Here is a 26,446-nt window from a genome sequence, read left to right as displayed (position 1 = left end):
ATTTAATTTTGCTTTGCAACCAGAGCAGCCAGTGAACACAGCCTTGCCCTGGACATCTGCCCTTTGCCAGCCCGCCTAGACCTCTGCCCTCCGCCAGCCTCAACCACCACACACATACTCCCTGAGGCTGCTTTGCACACTTTCCCATAAATCCTTGTGTTGATAAATCAATATAGTAATGACAGAGAGTTGGCTTTTTCAAAGGAATAGCACAGCACAATATAAGCAGGGTCTCTTTCTGGTTCTACATCACCTCCCCTGCTCTGCTTCTGGCCTCCCTGATGGTCCAGAGGGCATTTAAAACTCTCTTTCAGTCAAGCTTCTATTTTAAAAACAAGCCTCTCTCTTGCAGCAGCAGCAGCAGCAGCAAGAGAGAAAGTGAGTGGGAGTGTGTGTGTGTGTAGAGGAAGGAAGGGAAAGAGAATATCAGTGAGATCTATGTCTTCAAGGATGCTAATGGGGAGAGTTAAGAGAAGCAGCAAAAGTGGTTGAGACTTCAGCAGCAGCTGTGGGGCAGGAATTGGGCTGCCTCTTCTCATGTAAACAGAGAAACTTGAAGAGACCCCTTTGCAAGCCCACTACACAGAGAAGAGTCCCGAGGCAAGTTCCCTCCATAATCGGCCATAGAGGTCCTTAAAACTGTGATGAGAACAATGGTCTCCCCACATGAGCTAGTTCTTGAGAAAAGCCCAGATGAATCTGTAGGATATACAGAACATTGGTAGTACTCCTATTCCTGTGCCTTTTAGTTGTGATCTGACACAGGGAAATGTAGTAAATGAAACTTTCTCAAGCATACAGAAGAAGCAAAAGGAAAAAGTTTTACTCATCTAAATTCTTTTTCTCAGGCTGTTAAATGCAAAGTACCAGAGACAGAGAAACACTGGCAAATCTCCCTTTATATGACTTTCGGAGGACTGAAAAATGCATAAAATCAGAATTGCTCAGATAGTGTTCACTCAGATCAATAGCAAAAATACCACAGCAGTAATATAAACAAATGCATAGACAAAATAAAGTTCTGACCCCTTCAGAAGAACATAGTGGCTATTGACGCACAAGTGATCTCCCTCACTTTCAGCATACATTCCCATAGACTTTTTTTTGGGTACTCACACATTTCCTTCTCTTCAGCAGTGACCTCATTTTCAGTTGTGTGATTACCGGCATTTTCTGAATGTTCTCAAAATGTGACTTTCTTTTTCCTTTGCAGAAAAAGTGAAGGAATCCCAATGTGTAAAGATTTGTCTTGAGTTTCTTCCCCCAATCCTCCCTGCCTCGCCTTAACCACACCATAGTTCTTCCTTCCACTTTATCACATACCTCTCTCTTCTCTTTATTCCCATTCCCATGGCACCTCCATTTGGGGACTTTTATTATGGAAGTTTTAGAATCTTCTTCCTGGTAGTCTGTGCTCCAGACAATTATGGCAGTGGTCTCCTCCCCTCTTCTTGTGCTTCCTTGCCATGGAGCCAGAGGTGCTTGCTTGGCTGGGCTCAGCTCAGCACTGGTGCTGGGATGGAGCATGGAACTCTGCAAGAGGAATGGACAGATTGTACTGGAAGGAGAGTGACCAGCCTACACTAAAGGACCTGGTCAGCTGCCTCCTCAGGAGCCAGGGGCCACAGGCACTCAAGAGGAAGCAGGAGACCAAGGAGAGGAGCCCAGGTGCTGAGCAAGGACGACACAGCCTGCTTGCCCTGGCCATGGCCTCCAACTTTAACAATACAGTCAAGCAAAACTAAATAAAAATACAGTAGTTTCTGGGGTTTTTTTAATTAGCAGCAGTCATATATTGAAAGAATGATGAACCTGAGTGAAACTGACAAGACTGGATTCTTGGATTTAATTAAGCATTTTCCATGCTGCTGCATCTCTTATAGATTTTGCACCAGGCTCCATTTTCCCTAGCTATGCCTCTGTTCTGGGTACATAATAATAAAAACTGCAGAAGAAATGATGCAAAATAAATACAATGTTTCAGATTTACTCAGTTTATATAATTCATCAAATTTAGTTTGCCTAGTTTCAAAATTTGAGTATTTGTTAAATTACACTATGCACCCAGATTTTCCAATTCAAATATACTGGAGATACGATATATTTGAGGCAAAATAAGATACATCTGAGGCAAAATTAACAGAAACTAGGTGCCCCATTTCCCATTCTAAACATAAGCATGGATAGAAGGGGAGAAGTGCAAAAACAATTAAATATACATGGTCCACCAGTGATGTTGCCATACAAAGCTCAAGTATAGACAAGATCTGCACAGAGAAGACATTCCAACAACATGAGCACTGGACACTATGCTTATTTTGTGTGTGTGTGTGTGTATCAGGAACAAGTCATGTTTGTATAAACACACAGGCAGTCCATTCAGATTCTACACATTCTTTGCTTTGCTTGTTACATTCAAAACACCTACAGCTAAACACATAATTTAAATCCCACAGAGACCCAGCCACTAGTCCCAAGTTTTATAAAACAGCTCTTTCTTACAAGCATGCATATCGAAGATGGAAAACTACACTCCCCTATCAGAGGAAAGTGTCGCACTCTCTGAAACTCACCTGCCTTTCCTTCTAACAATAACTCACCTGCCTTTCCTTCTAACAATAAGCGGGCTACTCAGCGAGGAATAATCACTTCAACGTAGGGAACAGAAGGCCCCGCCCCCGAGTGGGTAGGAGGGCGGAGCTTCTCCGCTTAAACGCCAGAAGGCGCTCGGGTTTCAAATGCCTCGTGGTCGTGGCGTCGGGCGGAGGCGTCAGCAGTGGCACGCGGCCTTTCTCTTCAAACTACCGCCATGTGCCGCGCGAGAATGTCTTGAGGGCGCGCGCGGCGTTTTGCCCGCCTTTTTCTGCGCTCTCCTCGTGGGCGGAGAGGGAAAAATGCTGCGCCCCGCCGGTTTCTTCAGGCGCTTCTACTGTCCCTTTGACACCCGCGGGTGCCGGCGACCTTACTGCCAGTACAGTCACATATCCAGGGGCTGGAGGGGGCCGCCCACCGCCCAGCAGCAGCCCTTGAGTGGCTCCCCTTCGCCGAGTGAGTGTGGGGAGGGGTGGGGGGAAGGTTGGTATTTAACACGGGGGGGGGCGGGGTACAATGCAGGAATGAAAGGAAGGCGCCACACGGACACCGGTTGCATTTCATCTATATGACTTCGGCTGTCTGGCCATATGCACCCAGTGCCCTGGAGAGAACATTGTTGTGATCTCCCCCTGCCCCGAGATCTGTGGGTTTGCGCTCACTTGACACCGTACATGTGCCCATGCGTTTGTGCGATATTTGTTAGGCAATAGTTTCGGAGCCGGTATCCTTGCCAAGGGAAAGCTTGGCTTGTTCAGGCAAAAATGGAAGTAAGTCCTGTTCTGATTGACAAACCCTTCGGCCAAGAACATTTCTAGAATGCGAGTCTCATTCTGTGTGAAATTCGGACACAAACAGCTTAATAGCCCTTTTTCGTATTTTATACTCTGGAGTCTTGTTGAATGCAGTCGCCTCTAGATGGCGTAGGAACACAGCGGCTAAGCAGATGTTCAGGAAATATTTCGGTTTTTTCAGATAGAACTGCAAGCCCCCCAGATAGAATCCCGGCTTTCCAGATACCAGAATCGTCTCCCCCTTTCAGCATAGCCAACTGGCCATGCTGAAAGGGGCTGATGGGAATTGTAGTTCCTGAACATCTGGAGAGCCGCAGGTTCCCTGCCCCAGAGGTTTAGGGCGCTTTCGAACACGTGCAAATTCTTTCAGAGTGCGCTTACTTTCTGTTTGGAAAGCAGTCCCTATTCCCTGCTCCAATTGTTTAAAGGGTTTTAATCGAATAAAATTAGCTCTCCCAAATGTACATTGTTCTCAGAGCAAAGCTATGCAGAGGTTCTGCTAATCTCAATGGGTGTAGTCCTAGTAAGGACGCTTTCCTAGGAGTAAGCATCATTAGGATTCTGAGTAGACTTGTTAGCTCTACATTGTTGGTATCCAAGTTTTGTTGACAATGGTTTGTACCAGCTCCAAGGTCTGGTATCTGTGAGTTATAATTTGAAGATGCTATGAATTAATAATCTCCAAAATAGTCTGTCTTTACCACCCTTGCTCAAGTTTTGCAAACTGAAGACTGGCTTCCTTTATTGGTTCCCCCCACCCCCCACAACTTTCAACTTTTCTTAGCAGCCTGTTTGTGATAGCCTGTTGTCTCCAGTGTAATTTGTGTAAGATGGTATCCTCAGGTATTCAAAGTTTCTTGGCCTCATGACTGCAAAAATAAAAACACCCTGACCAATAAACTTTGCTTCAGTGTGCAGGAAGGTCTGTTTCTTGTCATGTTTGCCTTTCTGGCTGAAATCTTAAAGAGGAGTTGGACCTTATGGTCTTCAAACATGTTTCTTTTCAGAGGTGCTTAGAGTGACTTCTCCACTTCTACTAGTTCTACTTTTGAGGCAATTCCAATAATCATATTAATAAATAAAATTGTTTTCTTAATGTCTAGGTTAAAAGCCACTTGAAATAGGATTTTCTTTGTTGTTTTTAAATCGAAAGTTTACCTCAGAATCATATGTGGTTGAACAAGAGGAAAAATAGCTTAGTGCTTTTATCAACAGTTATTATAGTAAATCAAGTGGGAACTATCAACATTTTAATATATATTTAAATGTAGTGTTCTGAGTGAGCTACATTAACAACAAAAAGCCATACCAAGATTAACTACAATGGTGTGACTATATTGTACTACTAGTTTTAAAAGCTTTGTAATTGTAGGAGTTAATATATTGACGCCCCTGAAATCATTAGTTCACATTGATTCAGTAGCAATTATTTGAATTATTCTTCATGAACATAACTTACACTAGAAAGCTATGTTGGCTACAGATTTGTATCCTGTAGTCTGACCACTTAATTTAATGTTGTAAATGATTATGCCTTTTTGAGTGATTCGGTATGTAACAGAACTACAGGCTTTAATGTTTGGTTTTAAAACATAGGTAAACCCATTGACTAAGTACATTTCAGAATTATATAACTTTCTTCCAATCAACAGGGCTGGGTGACAAGATGCAAGAGCTAAAAAGGATCAATGAAACCATTCAGTCATTTAAGACTGAAGTTGAAGAAGGAGAAAAGAAGCTCTTGTATGATAACTTGGTGCAAGCTGACTGTAAACAGTCTTTGGCACCTGCAATAAATGACCCTACAGGAAATATTTCTTCGTTTGATCAAGGTCAAATTAGGAGTGCTTCTACAAAAGATAAAGTTCATGCCATTTCAACCTCAAAGGACTCTTGCCAATCCAATAAATATATTATTGACTGTAGTTGTCTGGTCACTGATCTTGAGTATGACCCATTGCTTAATTATTCTGCTGGTCTGCTTAGGTCTTCCATGGAAGAAGAGGATAGAAATGACAGGCAAAAAGTAAAAATGTTCCCTGGGGGAAATTTGCAAGAATCAGCAAAGTTGCCATGTGAAAAGAGATATGGATTTCCAAGTAAGAGATCAAGAGGTTCTTCTCCAGTAAAACTTGAAAAAAAACTGCAGCAATCAGATGGTAATACGCTTGTAATAGATACTATGCCAGTAAGAATGTCAAAGAAACCAAGAATAAGTAAGTCCTGCAAAAAATGGAAGAAGGAAGAATGTGAATTGAGTTTTAAAAGTACTGCAGAAGCTCAGAAAAGCTCAGAGAAATCAAAGTCTTCATATATAGAGCGAAGGAGAGCAGAAGGTAGCACAGTTGCTCTCTATATTAACAAAAATGATAAAAAAGAAACTGAAATAAAATCTGTAACAAACGAAAACTCTTACATTCCAAATGTAAAAGTGACCACTTTGAATGAAGAATGTAATCCCAATGATCAAAGAAAACATCATATTTGGAGGGAACGTAATATATTGTCACACTCTCAGATGAAGGATGAAATTGCCAGAGAAACTTTTAAGCAGGATTCTGTGAACATCTCTGTGAACAATGAAACAAATAATATGAAGGAGCAGATGAGCAACTGGAAAACTTTGCTGAACAAAACCCACGCTAAAACATGTTGTGAAGACAGCTCAAAGGATAGATTTGTACTGTTGCAAGACATTTCCAAAAAATCACCTGATCACTTAGGGAGCATGCAGCTGTATAAAAAAAATGAAGTGCAAAATAACGTGCAGAGCAGTCCTGTGGATTTGGATGAAAAAAAATCTTTTTATGAAGATGCCTTATCTGAAAGCTGTGATAAAAAGCATGATGATGAAAGCGTCTATATAAATGTCAAAAATGAGGAGGTAATTGTAATTGACTCTTCAGAAGAAGACAATTCTGAGGAAGGTGCAGAACATTCTGATGATACTGTGGAACAATGTCGAAAATTTTTTAATGAGTTTGTTGAACGTGAAGCACAAAAAGACAAACTAACAAAGCAGGTATCTTTCACCAGTATTTGTAGAAGACCTTTAGAAGGGGGGAGGTAGGGAAGGAAGGAGTTGTTCCTGTTGCATGTACATTTGGTTATTTTAAAAAAACTTTTTCATTGTATTTTGGGGTGCCAATCTAGTTTTGCTTTATGAAATGAAAATCATTTGAGAACCCAGAAAATATAAGCTAGCAGTAAATATATGAAGAGAAACTAACTCTTGTTTCACTAATGTGTTCTGTAATGGTAAAAATTTCAATCTGATTCCCCTTTTCAATAGAAGTGAAATCGTTGAAAATAATACCTTATACTGCATTTATGTTTTATTTTTAAATTATGGTACTTAAAAGGAATATCTTGAGATGGTTGTTTTTTTACAGGCATTTGCAGTGCAAATAGAAGCAAACTCTGTTTCAAAGACAAATATGCTTCTTGGACAGAAGAGAAGAATTGCACACACTGCAAAATTTGATGTAAGTTTTCATCTGAGAGGTCATGAGAATTTTTTCTTATATTGTACTAGCAGGCCCAGCCACGCGTTGCTGTGGCAGTTGTCCTTCTCATCACAGTCCGCAACCCACACAGATGTCCATGCAGGTCCAATGATCCGCAGCATAGCCTTTTGGGGTGGTCAAAAGGAATCCCTCTTTCCCTTTTCAATGCACATCGTTATATGGTGCTGTCTTTTTTTTTAGTATAAGGTAACCCTTTCCATTCCACAACGGAACTGTTCAGATTGTGAATCCCACTGTCCATGAGGCTGGTTGACACGCACAGTCCTGGCTTGGGTAAGGCAGAACTGGGGCAAGCAGGCTATCCCAGTCAGGCAGCAGAGGCAGGGTGGTGAGGCGCTCAGATCAAGGCCAGCTCCCTGGGTTCTTAAAGGGCCACGTGCAAAAGAAATGGAGCTGGTAGTGTTGGTTCGCCCCACCCCATGGATTTTCTTAGAAGAAAAAGGCAAACTCCAGCTTGCTTTTAGTAAAAGAGAGCTGTGGCGAATATGGGTGAGGAAGTGGGTAAGTGATGGTTGGATGTGAGGGAAGGCAGAGTGAGGTGTGTGAGGATGAGCTGGATGTGTATTGTGTGGTAGCAGTGGGTGAGGCACAGAGAGTGAAAGTTACTTCCGCGTGTGAGGGGGGGAACCCCACCTGATATCTCACACGGCAAAGTGTGTATGTGTTTCACTTCCACTCGTATTACCTAACAGTATTACCTATTTACTGTTTTCACTGCTCATCTCTGCCCATCTGCACGAACATTCTAAGCCCTCATACCAATCCCTCAGGCCACAAACAGACAGGCTGCATGAACATTCTAAGGGTGACAGTTAAACACAGCCAGCTTCATGGTCTGGTGCACCAGGAAAAAGACTTTTACCTGGCTCAGGTATGGACTTTCGGTGGTTTGAAGGTCCAATTACCTGCCCGCAACAGGGAAGGACGTCCTGTGAAAAATTGGGGGTGATCCGTCCAACAGCTTCTGAGGGAGACCATCAGGCACAAACACACTGTTAGATTTTTATATATATAGATTAGTAGTTGGATTTACCAACTTTCTTATTTAAACTGAAGTTGACACAGTGATAAGAAAGTACACATGTTGAACGTTTTGTGTAAAAATGAAATCTTGGCTATTCACAAATTCTAAACAATATTTTTAAAAATAATCCAATAAAGAGCCATTTTACTGTATTCTGAGATGGTTACTTACTCGGTATAGCAAAATACATTCTAAAGGTGCTGAAGTTTATAACATTTCTGAGAGACTGTTTTAGAGCTACAAAGACAAATCTAAAGAAATCGTACTCAAAGCCCAAGGTGGCCAAAGATGGTGCCATGGCTGCACTGCCATGCTGCCTCCAAAGGGCTTTCAGCCAGTGTGGGGAGGCAGAAAAAAAACAAAAAACCCCTCCCCAGCTGTCTGAAAGCCCTCCATGGAGTTGCAGCGCTCACAGCATGAAAGCCCAGATGGAAGCTGACTATTGTTGGCTTCACCCACAGGAATGCCTCCAGTATGCCCCTGCTAAACCAACAGGGCCAGTGATAGTGCAGGATTGATGGTGTGGTACACAGTGCTCATCCGGGTGCCCCAGGGGCTTCAGTGTCTACCCTAGGGTTCTGCAACCTGCGGCTCTCCAGATGTTCCAATTGGCCATGCTGACGGGCTGATGGGATTTGTAGTCCACAAATATCTGGAGCACTGCAGGTTGCAGACCCCTGGTCTACCCACTGGTATTTCCACCCCTCCACCAGAATAAGTGACCTGGGGAGGATGAATTCACTGGTGTACCCCTGTGTCACATCTAGAAGTCGATCCAACCCCCGCCCCTTTGGATGGAGTTGTCAGTATCATATTACTCATTTCAGTGAAGCTTACTCCACATAAAGTGTTCTTAGGATAATTCTAAGTGTTTTCTAAACCGTAAAACACTTTTTAGTTTAAAGGTGTTAAGTATGAACTTGCACATGGAACTGATCCATCTGTTTACAAAACTGAAGAGAATTTTCATGTCACCTAAATACTTGGAACATTTCAAGGGGAAAAATTTACACAATCTTCAGGTGTTTATATAACCGTGTGATGAGAAATCAAACTGTAAATTAGCCCAAAAGGCAGATTGTCAGATGCAGATCAGTCTGGCTGCGATTGAACCAAATTAAATATATATTAAAATCAAATTGAACTTGATATCCAGCTGTTTTATGAACTGTTTATCTTCTGGAAGATATTTCTGTTCAGTTTTTAGATTTAATTTTGAACTTGTACATAGTAAACATGGTATCATACTTGCTGAAACGATTCTCTGCTAATTCTCACCAGGTTAATGCCACCAAAGAAATAATTGTACCTTTTAAGGCACCTCTTCCACAACAGACTTACCATTCCAGAATCCTGCAAGCGCAACAGCAGGCAGTGGAAATAATGGCTGCTGTTAAAAGTGGTCAAGCTTTTGTTGCTGCGACTTGCAGCTCGAAGAAAAGTGCAACAGTAACACCAACTACTCGGATTCAAAACATGGAACCCATGGGTATGATCAATTGATACAAAATAGTTTCTTAGCCTTAATGAAGGTTGTGTTTGTATTGAGTGGATTTAGTTTGCTTTTCAACCTGATTGCTCTTTGAGATGACCTGAGAAGAGTCTTGAAGTCAGTGCTGCATCTCCTATTCCCTCCCCCCCATGAAACATACTCTTGTGACTTGTGCTCTCAAATATGCAGATAATTAGGCAGTTACTGTTTTGGTCTAGAGCAGGGGTCTGCAATCTGTGGCTCTCCAGATGTTCATGGTTTACAATTCCCATCAGCCCCTGCCAGCATGGCCAGTTGGCCATGAAAAGCCTGAAAGTTCTCATTAACAGAAAGATATTCCTGTTCCCTGATCATTCAAATATTTGAAAGGGGCATTCATTACTTATAGTCACTGAGAGATGATTTATAGGTATGCTAGGAACAGAGCCCTCCGGGGATGGGGCGGTATAAAAATCTAATAAAATAAATAAAATAAATAAATAAAATAAATTGTATACCCATCTGTCCCCACTTCACTAATCTATGCATAAATAAGAACACACACACACCCCCAAGCCAATTTCTTACTGCTGTTGTACTTGATTGGGGGTAAGCAAAACCAAAGCACTTGGGGCTAGTAATTGCTTTCTAATATTGAGAAAGAGAGTATTTTTCATTTTATTAACTTTATAAACTGCCCTCCCCCACAGGGCTTTGCCTTCAAAGGCTGCAAATGATGTCCATTTCTGCACAGAACATTTCACTTAGAGGCAGGGACGGAGCAAGGGGGAACTGCGCCTGGGGTACTTGTGTGCCCTGCGCCCCTTCCACACCCCCGCAGGGGCGCACACCTGGGGCGTTTCGCACCCCCTGTCCCCTTGGCGCTACACCACTGCTTAGAAGTCTTATCATTTATAGGGTAACCTGCTCCTCTGTTTTAGTTCTAGAGGAATGCCTTAACTGTTGCTATGTTGTTGCTATGTTAAATATCTTATCCTTTTGGGGAAAAAAACAAAATGTGATTTTAGCTGAACAAGGTACAGTAAGGAAAGATAAATATATACTTTACAATTAGCAATACCTAGTATTCTTAGCAAAACAAGGGAGACGCCTTGAAATAATCATGGTGAAATTAGTCTTGGTTTACCAAGAATAGCTTTGACATTTGTAGCTTTATTCATTGTTGTTACTTGCCATAAAGATAACTTATCAACTCACAGGGTTTCTGTTGCTTCCAAAAATCAAGGAAAATTTGTGTATAAGAACAGCTGTTAGGAATTAACTGCTTGGTCCAGCAGTAGTAGGGCAACCTTTCATGAAATCAGATGACAATTGTGACAAACCATTATACCCATTGCATAGATCAGTTAACACATGAAAATTATTTCATCCATATGGTTGGCATGCCACGACTTCTGTATCTCATTGGGATTCAGCTCCCTATTACAAAATTGGCATTTCAAGAAATTGAGCTTTATTGATATATTTTCAACGAGAGCGGCAGTCTGGCCAAGACACAACAATTTGCCAGCTAAGAACGGACAAGAAAATACTTCTAACATTGTATTTAAGTCATAACATACTCTGTATGAGTGAACATATAATTCAAAGGTGCAAAACCATCAATCTAAATATCCAATATTAATATACAATCATGTGTTCAAAGGTCACTGTTATCTATACCATCATAATCCTTAATAAGGAAAAAGTACCATTCATAAATTCAAGGCAAATAACATCATAGCCTTTATAAGGGAACAAGGTATCGTAAATTGTTCAAAGCAATTGGCCAATTTCTCAAATTGACGAAAGTCAATGGACAGAAGTATACTATTCCATAATCGGCACCACTGAAAGACGGTGGAGAAAATATTTCACATCTGAGTACATAAGATTAATGATGTTGGAAAGCAACATCATTTTCAAACAACTGTATTTCAAGCAACTATATTTATCTATTTCAGTTCGTTTAAATGTGTTCAAAGATCAGCCAGTTGGAACAAGCAGCAGTCACATGAATGTACTACATCCTGGAAGTACATTGGCAGCAGTGCCATGTAGGCTTTCCAATAATTCAGTCAGAAGAATTGCTTCAGTGCCATTTAAGGTACTACTTTTTTCCCTTTACTACTGAGCAAATGTCTTCTGCATAGGACTCACATTGTAGTAAATAGTTAATTTACTTATGTATGAAATTTGCAGTGCCTATCTTTGTTTTACCTTATTTTTCTTGCTGATTTTGCTGTGTTAGATTTAGTTAAAAGGGACTCTGCTTCTGATCTCACTATTCCCGATTTGTGATAGGTTAAAGCAGAAAATTAATATCTATCAAAGACATAATGACTAAATATGCATGAAGAGAACTTTGGAAATGTGGATGGGGTGTTGTCCAGAGGAATTTTATACAAAACTTTTTGGAAGGATCATGAAAGGGTTGACTTTTCTTTCACCTTTAACTGCATTGGCTGCCTTTCCATATATTTAAATTTATGATAACTTATTATCCCTTGGAAGCTGGGTGAGTAAATTCAAGAAGATCGTTAAAAAAATTAAGGCAATGTGTAGACCGATGTCAATGCAAAGACCAGCAAATTTTTTGGTATTCCTGTCCACACTCTTCACTTGCTTTTGTGAACTAAATGAATGTGCCATATACATCTGCTCTAAACTTTTAAAAATGTATTGTTGCCTCATTGTTTTTGGTTAGCTTGTAACTTTAACATCTTTTTTATTTTGAACAGGAAAATTATTTATTTATTTATTTATTTGACTTAATATACCACCCCATCCCCGAAGGGCTCTGGGCGGTGTACAATATAAAAATCAGCATAAATACAATTTCCATAAATACACTAAAAAAACAGTAGTGTTATAGCCAAAAAAGCCAAAGTATTATAGATATTAAGGCAAATCTAGCACCTTGATTATCCAGCTGGAGTAGGAGATGGGACAATGAGAGTCTGTAGTGATAATAAAGAGGCATATTAAAAATAATGCTGCTCTATGTCTTAAACCCTTACACATACCATATTAAAAATAAATATAAATATAAAATACAATTTCAGGTGTCAAGTCGGAAAAGGTCTTCTGTTGTTCCAGAACTTGGATCTAAAGTACCACATGACATAAGGCAACGATATATCAATTTTTTTGTGGAAGAATTCTTTAAAGTTTCTGCAACTGTAAATGAAGCTTTCAAAAAGGTCTGCATTTATTATGAAGAACAGTATAAATATTCTAAGCAGTTACATGTACTACAAAATGCTTAATGGATAAAGAAAATAATCACTTGTCTCATTGCTAAGAGATTCAGTCATTCTGTCAATAAGCTATTAGACAATGTTTTCATGAAGTACAAGCTGAAGTTTAAGCTATAGTAATTTCTTTGCTTCCTAGTGCTTTGGCTTCTTTTCTCATCCTACTGATACGTTTTGGTTCATTTTTCTTATGGGTAAAAATGATTGGAATATTTGCTTCAAATTTGTCCTGAGAAGAAATGCTTAAAGCCTTGTTCTAATCAGTGATTAAGAAAAGCATACCGTTTTATTAATGAAGCATCTAGGAGACAAATGCATTGAGGACTAAACCAAGCAAGGTGATGGGAGTTCTGTGATGGGTACTTCAAGCTTATTGAAAAATATAGCTATCAGACAAGCTAAGGGATGATTTTGGTTTGGTCCACAGCTTGTGGGGAGAGGGATACTTTCATTTTCCTCTGCACTGCAGTATGTATTGTATTATATTAACTTTATTTTTAATGTAGGCATTGGCAGAAGAAAAGGCAATATATGACCGCTGTGGTGGTAAAAATATGTATTTGAACATAGCTGTGAAAACACTTAAAAAACTGAGGGATCATGGCAGAGTGTCATCAGATGGTAAGACTTGTGTGTGAAGGAAAATTGGAATAATTACTGGTTTCTTTATCATTGACAAATGCAACAATTTAAATTCTTTGTAATAAAAACTTATAAATGACATACAACGATTGTAAAAATCAGTTTGCTTGGGAATGTAAGGTGTTCGTAGCTTTGGGAGATAACTCTAATTTTTGTTTTATGTAGGTCAGAATTTGAGTACTGCCACTGGCCTTAGAAAACAAGAAGAAAAAAATGGTAAAACAATATTATTGTTGTTTCCTTCCTTAAAAAAAAATTAAGAGCTTGTGAAAATTCATAGATGGTTGCCCATAAACTTAAATCTTAACATCTGAGATGTGAAAATACGTGTATGATGGCTCTTCAGAGCTGTTAAAAATTGTTTATGTACTTAAGATTTTACAGGAATTGCTCTCTACAGACTTCTAAAAGACTATGCTCTAACTGAAGAACAAATGAAGGAAAATGGCTATCCCGAACCAAATCCTAAGAAACCTGGTAGTGCTATGTTATGCCCTGGCAGTACTAAACCACCTGTATATGACTGTGAGTAAATGACAGCAAAATGATGCAGTTAAAGAAACTGTATTTTTTAGGAAAACGAGGAGTTTGGGAAGTATTTTTTAGGAAAACAAAACAGTATTTAATTAAAGGTTATATTCACCATATTCTGTTGCTTCATAGATACTATATTGCAAATTTATTTTTTAATACCAATGACAAAAAAAGTTAGATATATTTCTAGGTTAGCCTGGATATTTTCTTGGATATTCTTCATTTGTTATAGTCCTTTTTTGTTTTATTTAGAGTCCATTTAGAGTCCTTTTCTCATTGAAACTCAAGACAGATTATAGAGTGTAAAACAATATAGTGAAATATCTTGAGACATACAGTAAACAATGCAGTAGAGCCAGGAGTACAGAAATTAGAAAACAGTGAAAAATTAATTGGACATGTTACGCTTCAATGGCTAATGGATATAGTCCAGCTAACTTTTACTCACTATATATAAATGTAGAAAAAGTGAACTAGTTTTCAATGGTCTGGCTGAGCTACTTGGATGATTTGCTGTTTTTTCACAGAAATGTGCTTTGTGGCTGGATCTGTATTATGCCTCGTAGGAGCTTTATCATAACTTAGAAACAAATGCAGAAAAACTTTTCACAATTGTTTATGGATAAAATAATTTGAGGGTAAGTGTGTCTTGGCATAGGTAGTATAAAAGAAGACAACCCTGCAGGGAGCAGCATAAAGAAAGCTAGTCAGATTGGAATTGTGGGAGGAGGGGGCACGGTGCCTACTATCTTTTCTCTGCTAAGTAGGGATGACAAACTCCAGGAGGGCCCTGGAATTACAGCTCATCTCTAGACTATAGAAATCAGTTTTCCTATAGAAAAGGTATGTTTTCAAGCGTGGACTTTGAGGCATAGGTCCCCACTGAAGTTCCTGACCTACCCAGACTCCATCCCCAAATCTCCAGGAGTTTGCCAGCCTAGATCTGGCAATCCTACCTTCCGCATCCCCTGCCGGTGGCAACAGAGAACCTGGCTACACTACTGCCAAGTGTTATTTCCTCATGTGTTTCTAGAATGCTATTCCTGTGTTTCAGAAATGCCAAAAAAATTATCTCTCTAACCCTACAAGTTCACTATTTCTGTCTACCTCCTTTTCTACCCAGTAGGTTAGATTGGTTCCTTAACTAAAATCTATTTAATCTTTGCAGTGTACTCACTCAGTGGTAAACAAATAAAATTCAGCCGAATTCCAATTTGACTTGACACTGACTTATGCTATTGCTTTCAGCTTCTAGAAGAGTGTGTTGTAGATGTGGAGAAATGTATCGTGTGAGTTCATCAGGGAACCATGTCCGGAAAGAAGAATGTAACTACCATTCTGGTAGAATATTGAGGCATAAAGGTAAAAATAAATTTTCCCCTCTTCCGCGCTATTTGGAATTGCTATTGTCTGAGAGGCTACTATAGAAATATATATTGAAACAGTGATAAGAGGTTACTCTTTAAACCAGGGGTCTGCAACCTGCGGCTCTCCAGATGTTCATGGACTACAATTCCCATCAGCCCCTGCCAGCACCACCAATTGGCCATGCTGGCAGGGGCTGATGGGAATTGTAGTCCATGAACATCTGGAGAGCTGCAGGTTGCAGACCTCTGCTTTAAACTAACATGAAGGATGGAAATACACATAATTTTTCTGCTTATACATCCTTTGTTGAATGAGTCGTTGACTTTCGAATGCATAAACAACAAAAATGTAGCATTTATACATCTGTTATTTCTGTGACTCACTTGGCTTCCTACAGTACTTTCAAACACAGACATCCCACCTTTAACTTAGTGTACTTTGTGAGGGCCAAGCTATGTTCTGTGACTAGAATTCCAGGTGTGTAATTTGTCTAAAAATGCAGATGTAGGAGGGAGACAAAATAGTTTGAATCCAAGAATAGTGGAATTAACAGCCCAATCCAGACAATGCCACCCTGTGCCACCCTGCCACCTCCAGAGGGCTTTCTGGAGCTGTGGGGAGGGAGAAAACAGCAAAAACCCTCCTGGCCTCTGGGAAACCCTCCATTGAGTACAGTGAACCTACACCACTCAAAAGGATGGCATAAGTCCATAGCTAGAGCTGTGGCACAACTGCCTGCAGACCCAGGATCGGAGCCAACCAATATCAGCTCCCTCCTCAGGAACACCCTGGCCTGCTCCCCGCCCCCCATGCTGGTGTCTATTTTGGATACTAGCACCACTCTGCCACAGCTGAGACTTCCAACTTTTGCAGTGGCATGGCTGAGGGGCACCTACCTATGTATCTTGCCCTCCGCTGGCGTATTTGCCCCTTGCACCAGTGGGGTGGGCACCCACGGCAGCACAAGGCTGTGTCGGCTCCATAAGTAAGTCTGCCCCCATCCATTGGAATGTAAGTTCCCCCTAGTCTTCTTTTCAATTAAAAATGGCTCTCCTTTGAGCCACTTTAGGACTCAGGAGGGAAAGAGCTGAAACATAGTATAGGAACCTGTCTGTCTTCCCTGTTTTTGCCAAATCATCTGTCACAGGTGGAGTTAGACACAGGTACTTTTAAGGACCAAATTATATATTAGGACTTCAAATCAGGGAACATCATCAAATGAAGTTTGGCTTTCAGTCTGTGGGAATTTCTCTTTCCAATAAAAAAAATGGGCAAGTAAAGGATTTTGGACTCTAGGAATTCCAGCCATATGTAGAGACCTGAGAGAAAATGGACAAGAATGTGAGTCAAAAGTAAAATTTCTTTGGATTGAGAAGGGTAAAGCTAACCCTTAATGTATCTATTGTAGCCCCACCCACCTCACAGGGTGTTTGTTGTGAGGGTGGAAAGGGAAGGAGATTGTAAGCCCCTTTGAGTCTCCTACAGGAGAGAAAGGGGGATATAAATCCAAACTCTTCTTCTTCTATTTATCAAGGTGAGATCAGGGCCCTGCGGGACTTGAGTAGTTTCTGCAGGGCCTGTAAAACAGAGCTATTCCACTGGGCTTTCCCTAACAGCCAGCTGGGCTAACAGCTATTTTGGTCTCCCGGGGAAAGGGAGGGGAGGGACTACTGAACTTGCAAGTAGCCATCTGGTTTTAGTTCTTTTATCACTGCTTGTATACTGTATATTGTATCCTGTTTTAATTTATTCAATACGATTTTATTGTATTTGTTTTTAACATGTTGTTGCCACCCTGAGCCCCTTGGGGAAGGGTGGGGTAAAAATAAATAAATAATCTGGGAATTCACTTTTTAAAAAAATTGATATACTTTAAACAATGTACTCATTGAACATGATAATTGATAGATTCATATTTAGAATAGATAAATGTATTAACATTAAGAATAAGAAATCATATGCCTTTAATGTTTTGTTCACAGGTGGTTGGGAATCACGGTATAGCTGTTGTGAGGGAGTAGTTGGGTCTCTTGGGTGCCAAGTTGCAAAGGTAGGGGTTACTTTACAGCACCATTTTTTCAGAATTTGCCAAACATTATTCCCTTTGTTTCTTTTTGGTTTCTGTATCGTTGCAGCTGTGTACCTCTAAAAAGGAAATGTTTAGGAATACCTGTGTGCCTAGGCCCTAGACATTTCTGTTTAACTGTTTTCCTTTTTCACCATGATGGTGAAGAGCCAAACCAACAATTTACATCTAGCCCTTCTCTTAACTTCAAAGGCTGTTACAAGGACTGTAAGACTACAGGGGTTATGTCTGAGACATAATTTGAACACTTCACTTTAATTAACTATAAATACTAATCGTTGTCATGTAACGTTTCCCAGAAAAGGAAGGCTTAAGTTTTAATTATTGACAATATAGCATTGGAATCTTTATTTTGCAGCTACATGTTCATGATAGAAGAAAGGAAAATATAGATGGATTTGTGAAGACTTTCATCAAGCCACCTCCACTTGATGGAAATCATGGTGTATTTGCAGTAGACTGTGAAATGGTAAAGTATAAGATTCATTGCAGATTTTTTTAAAAAAAACTATTGATTCTTTGGCAATTCAATCTAATGATAATTAACATCATTTGTGACCTTTTGCACTTCGGAAGTATAGTTACCAGTTAGTAAAGCTGGTTATGTGGGTACATGATGATTTGACATGTGCCTCCTCTTCAGCTACCAGTACAGCTTAACTAATCGGACTAGTCTCTACAAATCCGAGGGTGCATTTTTTTAAAAAAAATACTATTGATTTAAGATCTGCATTTTGGGGAAGACATGTTTTTCATTATCACAGAATTTCTGGAGTTTTCATTACTTCTTCAGGACTTTTTTCATGTCCTGAAATTTTGGAACTGTTTCTCCATCTTATGCCAGGCATCAGGAGCAGGAAGTGAAAGAAAGAGAAGAAGCTGGTCTTGCCAGACAGGTGCTAGCTGGCATTTACCATCCCTTTAAATTTTAAAAGGACTAGAAGCCTGCCTAACATCTGATGCTACTTAACTTCAGATAGAGGAATGAATAGAAACTAGGGGCTTTTATGCACTTACTGCTTGCCTCCAAACTGTTTGCTTCTTAGTGGGGTTTCTGTTTACACAAGAGATTCAGCTGGAGCATTCAGGCACTCATTCTCAGATCCATTCAGCAGAGACAAGCTAGTCCAGAATAATAGATTTTATTTTCAAAAAAGGCACCTCTTACAACCATCAGCATTAGCTAATATGCAAGAACTAGAAACTGAAACCACGAGCTCTACTCAGTAGGACCAAACTAAATCACACAGATAATAGGGAGAGCAGAGTCTTCTGTTCTATACATTTATACACAATAGATCAACCATCACTGTTGGAACAAAATGCGAAAAGGAAAAGATCCCCTTCAGACTCCCAACTACCAACTCAAGAATCAACAGAGAAGCAAGTGTCAGTGACATTCACTGGAAAGGGAAGGGTAATATGGATCATAGTCTACTGGAAGAACTTATTAAGTTGAACTCCCCTCCTTTAAAAGTGGGAAGAGCTTACAAGGAGCAGAATCAGTGTAAACCAATTATACAAGATAAATGTGGACTGGACCCTAGTAAAATTTTGGGTAACACTTTTGCAGCATTGGATGATGGAAAATCTTGGGCTCAAGAATTGCTGGAGCTGAAACAAAATTCCTCCGCCTGGCTACCAAAAGGATATATCTAAACCGAAAGGAAAAGAAAAGGGTTCCAATATTCAGCTAAAATCTAAGAAGTGACCCAGTGTTAAGAGATCAAGTGGGTACATCTTCACTGATCATGCAAGTCAATTGGATTTAATTATAGATGCCCCTTTTTAAACCATGGATCTGATATATCTACCAGGAAAAGACCAAATGACTCACACACTTTGGATGATACTACTCAACCCATTTTGCCAGAAATACAGGTGACACCTAGTATGGGACTAACAAAGCCACAATCAGAGAAAGCGATAAATAATCCTTTGGAAATTATATCTTGGAACATTGCAGGTTGGAAAAGATGTTTAGCCACGGATAACAACTGTTTACTGCTCCAACACAAATTTGACATTATAATTCTGTTTCTGCTATAACTTTGTACTATGTATTCAACAGATTTTAAAAGTTGGAAACAGTTCCTACTTGATCTATACTTCATGGAGGATTTATAAAAACAAAAGAGTAAAAGTTGTACATCTGTCACTGTTTCAAAATTATAGCATCTTTTCAGAACTGTGCCAAAACTTGACTCATAGTTATTCTCTGGGTTAACTTAATGATTAAATGTTCGATTTGATGTATTTTCTTTTTTAGTGTTACACAACACGTGGTCTGGAACTCTCCAGAGTGTCGGTAGTTGATCCTTCTCTTCAGGTTGTCTATGATAAAGTTGTGAAACCCGATAATGAAATCATAGATTATAACAGTAGGTATGTGAGTAATTTAAACAAATGACAGTGTTTGTGATGGGTTTTCCGGGCTGTGTGGCCGTGGTCTGTTACAGCCCGGAAAACCCACCCAACCAGTTGAATCCGGCCGTGAAACCCTTCGACAATAAAATGACAGTGTGATCATAAGCCTTAGCTCTGGTCCAGTGTCATTTTCCAACTGATACTATTGCTTCTTTTTGCTTTGGCAATTCTTTGTGCACTACTCAGTTACTTTTAAAAGACTTTTGTACATTGAGGCCTTAAGTGCTGTTTCACATTAGAGAAAAGGTGGACAAATGAAATAAACTTAAAGCACCTATAAATATCTGATTTTTAAAACATATTGAAACATAGATACTGTTGTTCAGGCAGCGTGGCTGTACAGTGTACACAACTTGGGCTAGGTAAATAACCAATATACAAGACCAGTATAGCACCTAGTCACTGGTGCTTGTGCACCGCAAGATTCAGTATATTTGTATATGTGAAAATCTTTTGAAAGAGGATTCCCTCAGTTTCAGAACTAGTGTTTTAGAACAAATGTTAGCCAGTGTCTTTCTTTTTATTAACTTATTAAATTGAAGTTTTAAAGGAAAATACGGCAATATTAAAACCAGTTATAGGTCACTGAAAATCCTTTAGTAATATTGACCGCAGGTCAAATTGATCTTGAGAGATAAATGACCTGAATTTGTAATTTCTCTGCTTTAATTGCGCACTAAAATGCTTTTTTTTTTGTTTCTTTAATCTCTCCTAGATTTTCTGGAGTAACAGCAGAGGACATGAAGAATACTGCAATATCAGTTAAAGATGTTCAGGCAGTATTGCTAAACTTGTTCAGTGCAGACACAATTTTAATTGGTCATGGTTTAGGGAATGGTTTATTTGCTCTTAAGGTGAATTAGTACAGAATAATAAGATCTTGAAAGAATAATTGTTAGAAATATTCTAAAGTTTTCTGCTTGCATTTTTAAAATAAAAGCTTCCCAGATCAAAAATTCCAACAGCGCAGTCCTAAGAGGAATCCCTTCTATGTCCTGAAGTCAATGTGTTTCAAAGGCCATAACTTTGTTTAGGGTGGCACTGTGAGTTATGTTATGCTATACATTTGAGATGTAATTGTCTATACTTTATATAAAATTTCATATTGGTTCTTGTGTATCTCTCCTTGCTGCTACGAAATCAGGGGCATTAGCCGTGGGAACAGAGTCCCCATACAGCAGTTTCTCCTGCATTTTAACTGCTTCAACCCATCATGGCCAGTATTCTCCGCACTCCTCCAGAGGACTTTTTAATAAAACAGGACTAGCTAGATTGCTACAATACTATAATGAAGAAGAAGAGTTTGGATTTATACCCCCTTTTCTCTCATATAAGGAGACTCAAAAGGGCTTACCAACTCATTTCCCTTCCCCTCCCCAAAACAGACACCTTGTGAGTAGGTGTGGCTGAGAGGCTTCTGAGAGAACTGTGACTAGCCCAAAATCACCCAGCAGGAATGTGTAGGAGTGGGGAATCAAATCTGTTTCACCAGATAACACTCTGGAAACTAGTCAAGTTTGGGAATGAATTGTTACAGTGTGATAGCTCTTTGGTGATCTAGAGGTTTCTGATTTTTTTAAGCCCAAGAACATCTTCTAGTTATGTGTGTGAGAGGAAATGGACGCTCCCGGGGCTGAGGCAAGGCAAATAGTTCTGATTAGGAAGGGAGTTTCAAAAGTGCACAGCTGCCAAGACTGCTGTTTTCCTAAAAAGATCATAGCAAATCAGACTTAGGAAAGCAGGGGAAAACACAGAAGCAGATCAAATAGAGGACATCATGTGCATACTCCTGAAAACAGTGCTGCTGTAAAGAAGCCAAGCCAAGCTGTAAAAGTGGTCCATGTCAAAATGTGGTATTAGAAAAGCAGCTACATGAGAAGTAGCTTTTTAAACCACAGGAATATTTTAGGAGACAATTTAAGAACAAAATATAGTTTGAAGTGCCACTGAGTCACTTCGCTTTATTTTTCTTGCAGCTGTTTCACAGTAATATCGTGGATACATCTGTGGTTTTTCCTCATCGTCTAGGTTTCCCTCATAAACGAGCATTTAGAACTCTAATAGCTGATTATCTCAGAAGAATCATTCAGGATGATGGTGAGAACATTTGCAAAAATGAACACTGTTTTTGTACAATTTATAGTAAAGAACCAGTAAGTGGCCAGAATAAGTTTTGCTGTTTTCAGATTTAAGCAAGTAATTGACCATTTTGTCCATTCACCTTATATGAATTAGATGCTATAAACTTACAGCATTTGAGATTTGAATTGGATCCTGCAGTCCACAGGCACAACATTACTGACTGCCAGTCCTTTCTACTGGCAGTTCATTGGATCCAAGTCATTGTGCAGTCAGTGAACCCTTCACACATGCAAGTAATACTTTGATGTTTTAGTAAGTTATTTGTTTGTTTCAGATTTATTCTAAAACACCACCAGTCACTCAAATTATATTAAAGATGTCATAAAAAGAAAATTGTCCTCATCTATAGTTCCAAGCACCTGACATCCAAATTCTTTCAGGCCAAGAAGGAGAAACCAAGTTCCAGGCACCTGATCTGGACAGTCTGATCTCCTTGCTGTGGCATTATTCCTAGGAAGAAAGTGGTGTCTGATTGGCATAAATCATGCTGTATTTCCTGTTATGTCTGCAGCTTTCTAGGTTGAGTGGATATGTGTGAAACAGCTCTAATTTGACAAGGAAGAATTAGAATTAACACATCTTTGTTGGAGAGGTTCTCCAATTATCATTTGTTCTTCAATTGAAAAAGCAATGGTATGAGACGTCCCATATGCAGTTGCCATTGCCCATTCTCTAGACAGTATGTTTACATGACCTGGCTCTGAGGTGGAGGAATTGAGAATATTTAATAAAGCAAATACAAGGAATGGGGAAGAGGTTACGAGGGAGCAAACAAAATAATTTGTGCTTCTTCTACCTTCCTGTTTGTTTTTTGTGCTCTTCTTCCTGTTCATTTCTTCCTTACCTTATCCATCATTCACTTTCCTTTCTCTTTATTTTACACTGGATTGATCAAAGTTGTCCAGTCACTGAAAATCGTTTTTGGGTAGCAGAGTGACCTATCACTCTTTGTCTCCTAAGGATAAAATAGACCCAATATTTTAATGGCAGAAGACCTTTGCTCCTAAAGCTGTGGCTATGCTAAACTCCGCTGCTTCATATTGATGTATTTGGGGCTATGTAGGGATGGGTGGAGGATGATGATGTATGAGTCTGAAATTGCATGAGTCTGAAATTGTATGAGTCTGAAATTGTGTGCATCGAGGAATGCTGCTGTAAATTTCGTTGTGCGTGCACAATGACAATAAAATGCTTATGCTTATGCTTATGCTTATGCTTATGCTAAAGCAGTGGGGGACAGGATTGCTTGCTGTGGCAGCTCCAGATAACTTGTCAGCAGCAGGGCTCCGAGCAGGTTGCTATCACTTCCCAAGAGCACTCTGAGAATAGCAATGTCCTGCTTTGATCCTTCATAGAATATGGCTTCCTGGAGGCATCACTTTCAAAGCTAGTGAGGGGATTCTGAAGCTTACAAGCTGCAGATGCTTATTTGCTGGGTAATAGTTACTTAGTTGTGTTATTTATTATTTAAGGTTTTAAATGGTATACCTCTTTGCCACTTAAATGTACTTTTGTAAAGTGCTTCTCCCAGTGCTAATGATTCTGCCCCAGTGGACTGTATCCTTTTAAAGCAGTGTTTCTCAATCTGTGGGTCGCGACCCCTTTAGGGGTCGAACAACCCTTTCACAGGGGTCGTCTAAGACCATCGGAAAATTACAGTTATGAAGTAGCAATGAAAATAATTTTATGGTTGGGGGCCACCACAACATGAAGAACTGTATTAAAGGGTTGCGGCATTAGGAAGGTTGAGAACCACTGTTTAAAAGGATATTTTAGAAAGGATGGGAAATGAGATTTGGATGTGTGTAACTGATTATTCCTGCCCTCCACTTATTTTCCTCCCCCCTATTAGGTTGTAGGGAGGGTAGAGGCTTGCTGCTGGACAGATCTCTGTGTTGCTTTTGTCTTGGAGGATTCCCTTTACAGTCCTGTTCCAAACAATTTTGAGAAGTGTTAAACCCCCCCTGAAGGTGAAGGAAGGAGTCTTTCTGTACATCTGCCGGTTATGAGCGGTCATTTTTTTTCAACTTATTGATTGGGACAGGCTATTAAATGCTTAGCGGGAGCTAGCTGGGATCCCACAAAGATGAGGATGGGTTAGAAATGCCCACACTACAAAATCTCTACTTCCAGGATTATATAAAATCTCAAGGGGTTGAGTAGGGTGTTGTCCCCCACCCTCAACATGTTTCTGGAACATTTTTAGTCAGCATTAGGCTAAGTTATGTTTTTGTTCATTAACTTAAGAGGCCATATTTTTCTGTGTACCTGGGGTGTATCCCCCCAATAGATTATCCTATCTATTGATAGCCTGCTTTTGATTCTCTTGCCAACTAAGCAGGTAGCAACTAGGTTTCTATAGCTATAGTGATGATAGTACTTAAGGTAGCTTCCATATTGCTGATTCTAATGGTTAAGTTCATGGTAGTTGAACTACAACAATATTTCTGACAGTAGTTCTAGATGGCACATGCAGTCAATGCTCATTCCTCCATTAGTTTCTACATGCCATTTCATGTACAAATCATTTGTTTCAGTTAACTTTCTCTTGCAGAAACATATCTCCTTCCGGTTCTAGTGGGTTTTCCGGGCTGTGTGGCCGTGGTCTGATGGATTTTGTTCCTAACGTTTCACCTGCATCTGTGGCTGGCATCTTCAGAGGTGTATCACAGAGAAAAGTCTGTTTCAGTGTGAAACAGACTTTTCTCTGTGATACACCTCTGAAGATGCCAGCCACAGATGCAGGCAAAAGGTTAGGAACAAAATCCACCAGACCACAGCCACACAGCCCAGAAAACCCACCAGAACCAGTTGAATCCAGCCGTGAAAGCCTTCAACAGTACATATCTCCTTCCCCTCACTGACATAGTGACCTTTTATCTTTCTTTATAACTCCAATGAAATAATGGTGATGGAGAATTTGTGAACAAATTTGTGGTCATACATGTAACAAGGGTACAGCTCCACTACAGTAGTGCAGTTTTACAAATCAAAGACAAGAGTAGGCTGTAGGCTTACATGAGTGAGAAAGGTGTGCCGTATAGAAACCTTTAAGCACACAACTTTTGTGAGTAATTAAAAGCACAGTATTGCTAAAATCTGCCATGATGAGAGTAGGCTGTGAAAGGTTGTTCAGTTCTTACTTGGGTATGTGCCATTTTCCAGCTTCCTTGGAGCAGGGCCACCAGATTTCACAAACTGTATACTTAAGGCTGATTCACACCACATGATCCCTTCATCATGGGCCATGCAGAAGCATGTATTGTGAAAGGACAAGCACTGATTTTTTAAACTCACCTTTGTTGCACCTTTTAAGAAACAGATTGGTCGCTGGTCTCTTCACCGTTCTTATTTGTCAGTGCACTAGAGTGTATAATATTACTATTATTATTTATTAAATTTAGTATACCGCCATATCCCCTAAGGGCTCAGATTAATAGCCTTTGCTAGAGTACACATACATTTAGTGAGGGAAATTTTTCCTTGTGTTTAATGCATTCTGAGGGGAGTTCACAATGGTGCTGGACCAATGATCTTTCCCTGCAGAAACAAGGTATTAATAAGCAATCATTTCCCTTTTTTCTTTTTCCTTACAAGTGAAACTGGGAGAGCTATTTAGTGTATTGATGAAAACTTGGTAGGGATGCCAGAATTGAGTTAAAATTACTTGAGAAGTGAGATCCATGTGATGCCTATTGGCCATCCTTGAACAAATTAAGCATAATACCTCATCCCAAGACAGATTTGGGTTGTTGTTTGACATGATTTTAGAAATTAGTATTTATGTATATCCATTTTGTCCATTAGTAATTAAACACACACACGACCACTTTCCCTTTACTACGTTCCATATATAGTTGAAAAGGGAAGTGAATAAATCAAGTGTTTGTTACTTCAATTACTAAATATTGGGTTTCAACATGAATAGACTATTAAATAATGTGCACCAATATTGTTCTTCCTAGTGGGTGGACATGATTCTAGTGAAGATGCAGCTGCTTGTATGGAGTTGATGCTTTGGAAAGTGAGAGAAGACAATAAAGGTAGAAGATGATTTCTCTAAACATCTATCAGAATGCAGCTTTTCTTCATCATTAGCAAAAGATGACTACCATTAAAACATCTTCAAGAAATTTTATGCCACTGTAATTATATCTATTCAGAGAAGAACTGTGCTAAGTATATATTTTCTTAGGCTGTGCAGGAAGATTCAGTTAAACTCCTTATTTAAATTATGATTACAAGAGCTTTCAAAAATCCCAACATAAACAGTGAAAAAATTCTGATATTTATTGGAAAGAGCACTGTATTTTATTTTTTATGAAACGTGCATTTCCTTCATGCAAATATTCGGTCTGTCTTGCTTTTCAGCTGTCTGCCAAAGTAAAAGCTCATAGCCTATTTCCAGCTTTCTTAGGGACAAACAAATGGTAAAAAATTATGTTATTCTTGCATTTATTTACTGGATCTTTCTAGAAGGTATGCAGATAAAGTTAAAAATGCATATTTTGTATAATTTTGAAATAGTGTGGTAGAAAAATATGATTTTGTGTATTGAACTGCACTTAGTTAATATCAGCAA

General features: G+C 39.5%; 1 protein-coding gene across 1 annotated transcript; it reads left to right on the top strand.

Moving 5' to 3' along the window:
• The first annotated feature begins 2,803 nt into the window (after positions 1 to 2,803).
• On the top strand, positions 2,804 to 26,446 carry LOC125437016 (RNA exonuclease 1 homolog). The gene is made up of 16 exons (XM_048504387.1): positions 2,804 to 3,048; positions 5,039 to 6,408; positions 6,779 to 6,871; positions 9,219 to 9,426; positions 11,373 to 11,515; positions 12,474 to 12,611; positions 13,172 to 13,295; positions 13,473 to 13,523; positions 13,683 to 13,832; positions 15,090 to 15,203; positions 17,192 to 17,259; positions 17,654 to 17,764; positions 19,565 to 19,680; positions 20,438 to 20,576; positions 21,699 to 21,819; positions 25,830 to 26,446. The coding sequence occupies exons 1-16, from the start codon at positions 2,895 to 2,897 to the stop codon at positions 25,916 to 25,918; spliced, it is 3,189 nt and encodes a 1,062-aa protein (XP_048360344.1). The 5' UTR covers positions 2,804 to 2,894; the 3' UTR covers positions 25,919 to 26,446.

The sequence above is a fragment of the Sphaerodactylus townsendi genome, linkage group LG07, assembly GCF_021028975.2.
Source record: "Sphaerodactylus townsendi isolate TG3544 linkage group LG07, MPM_Stown_v2.3, whole genome shotgun sequence".
NCBI classification, from domain to species: Eukaryota; Metazoa; Chordata; class Lepidosauria; order Squamata; family Sphaerodactylidae; genus Sphaerodactylus; species Sphaerodactylus townsendi.
Note: the sequence above shows the minus strand (reverse complement) of the source record. Positions and strands in the feature narration are given on the sequence as shown.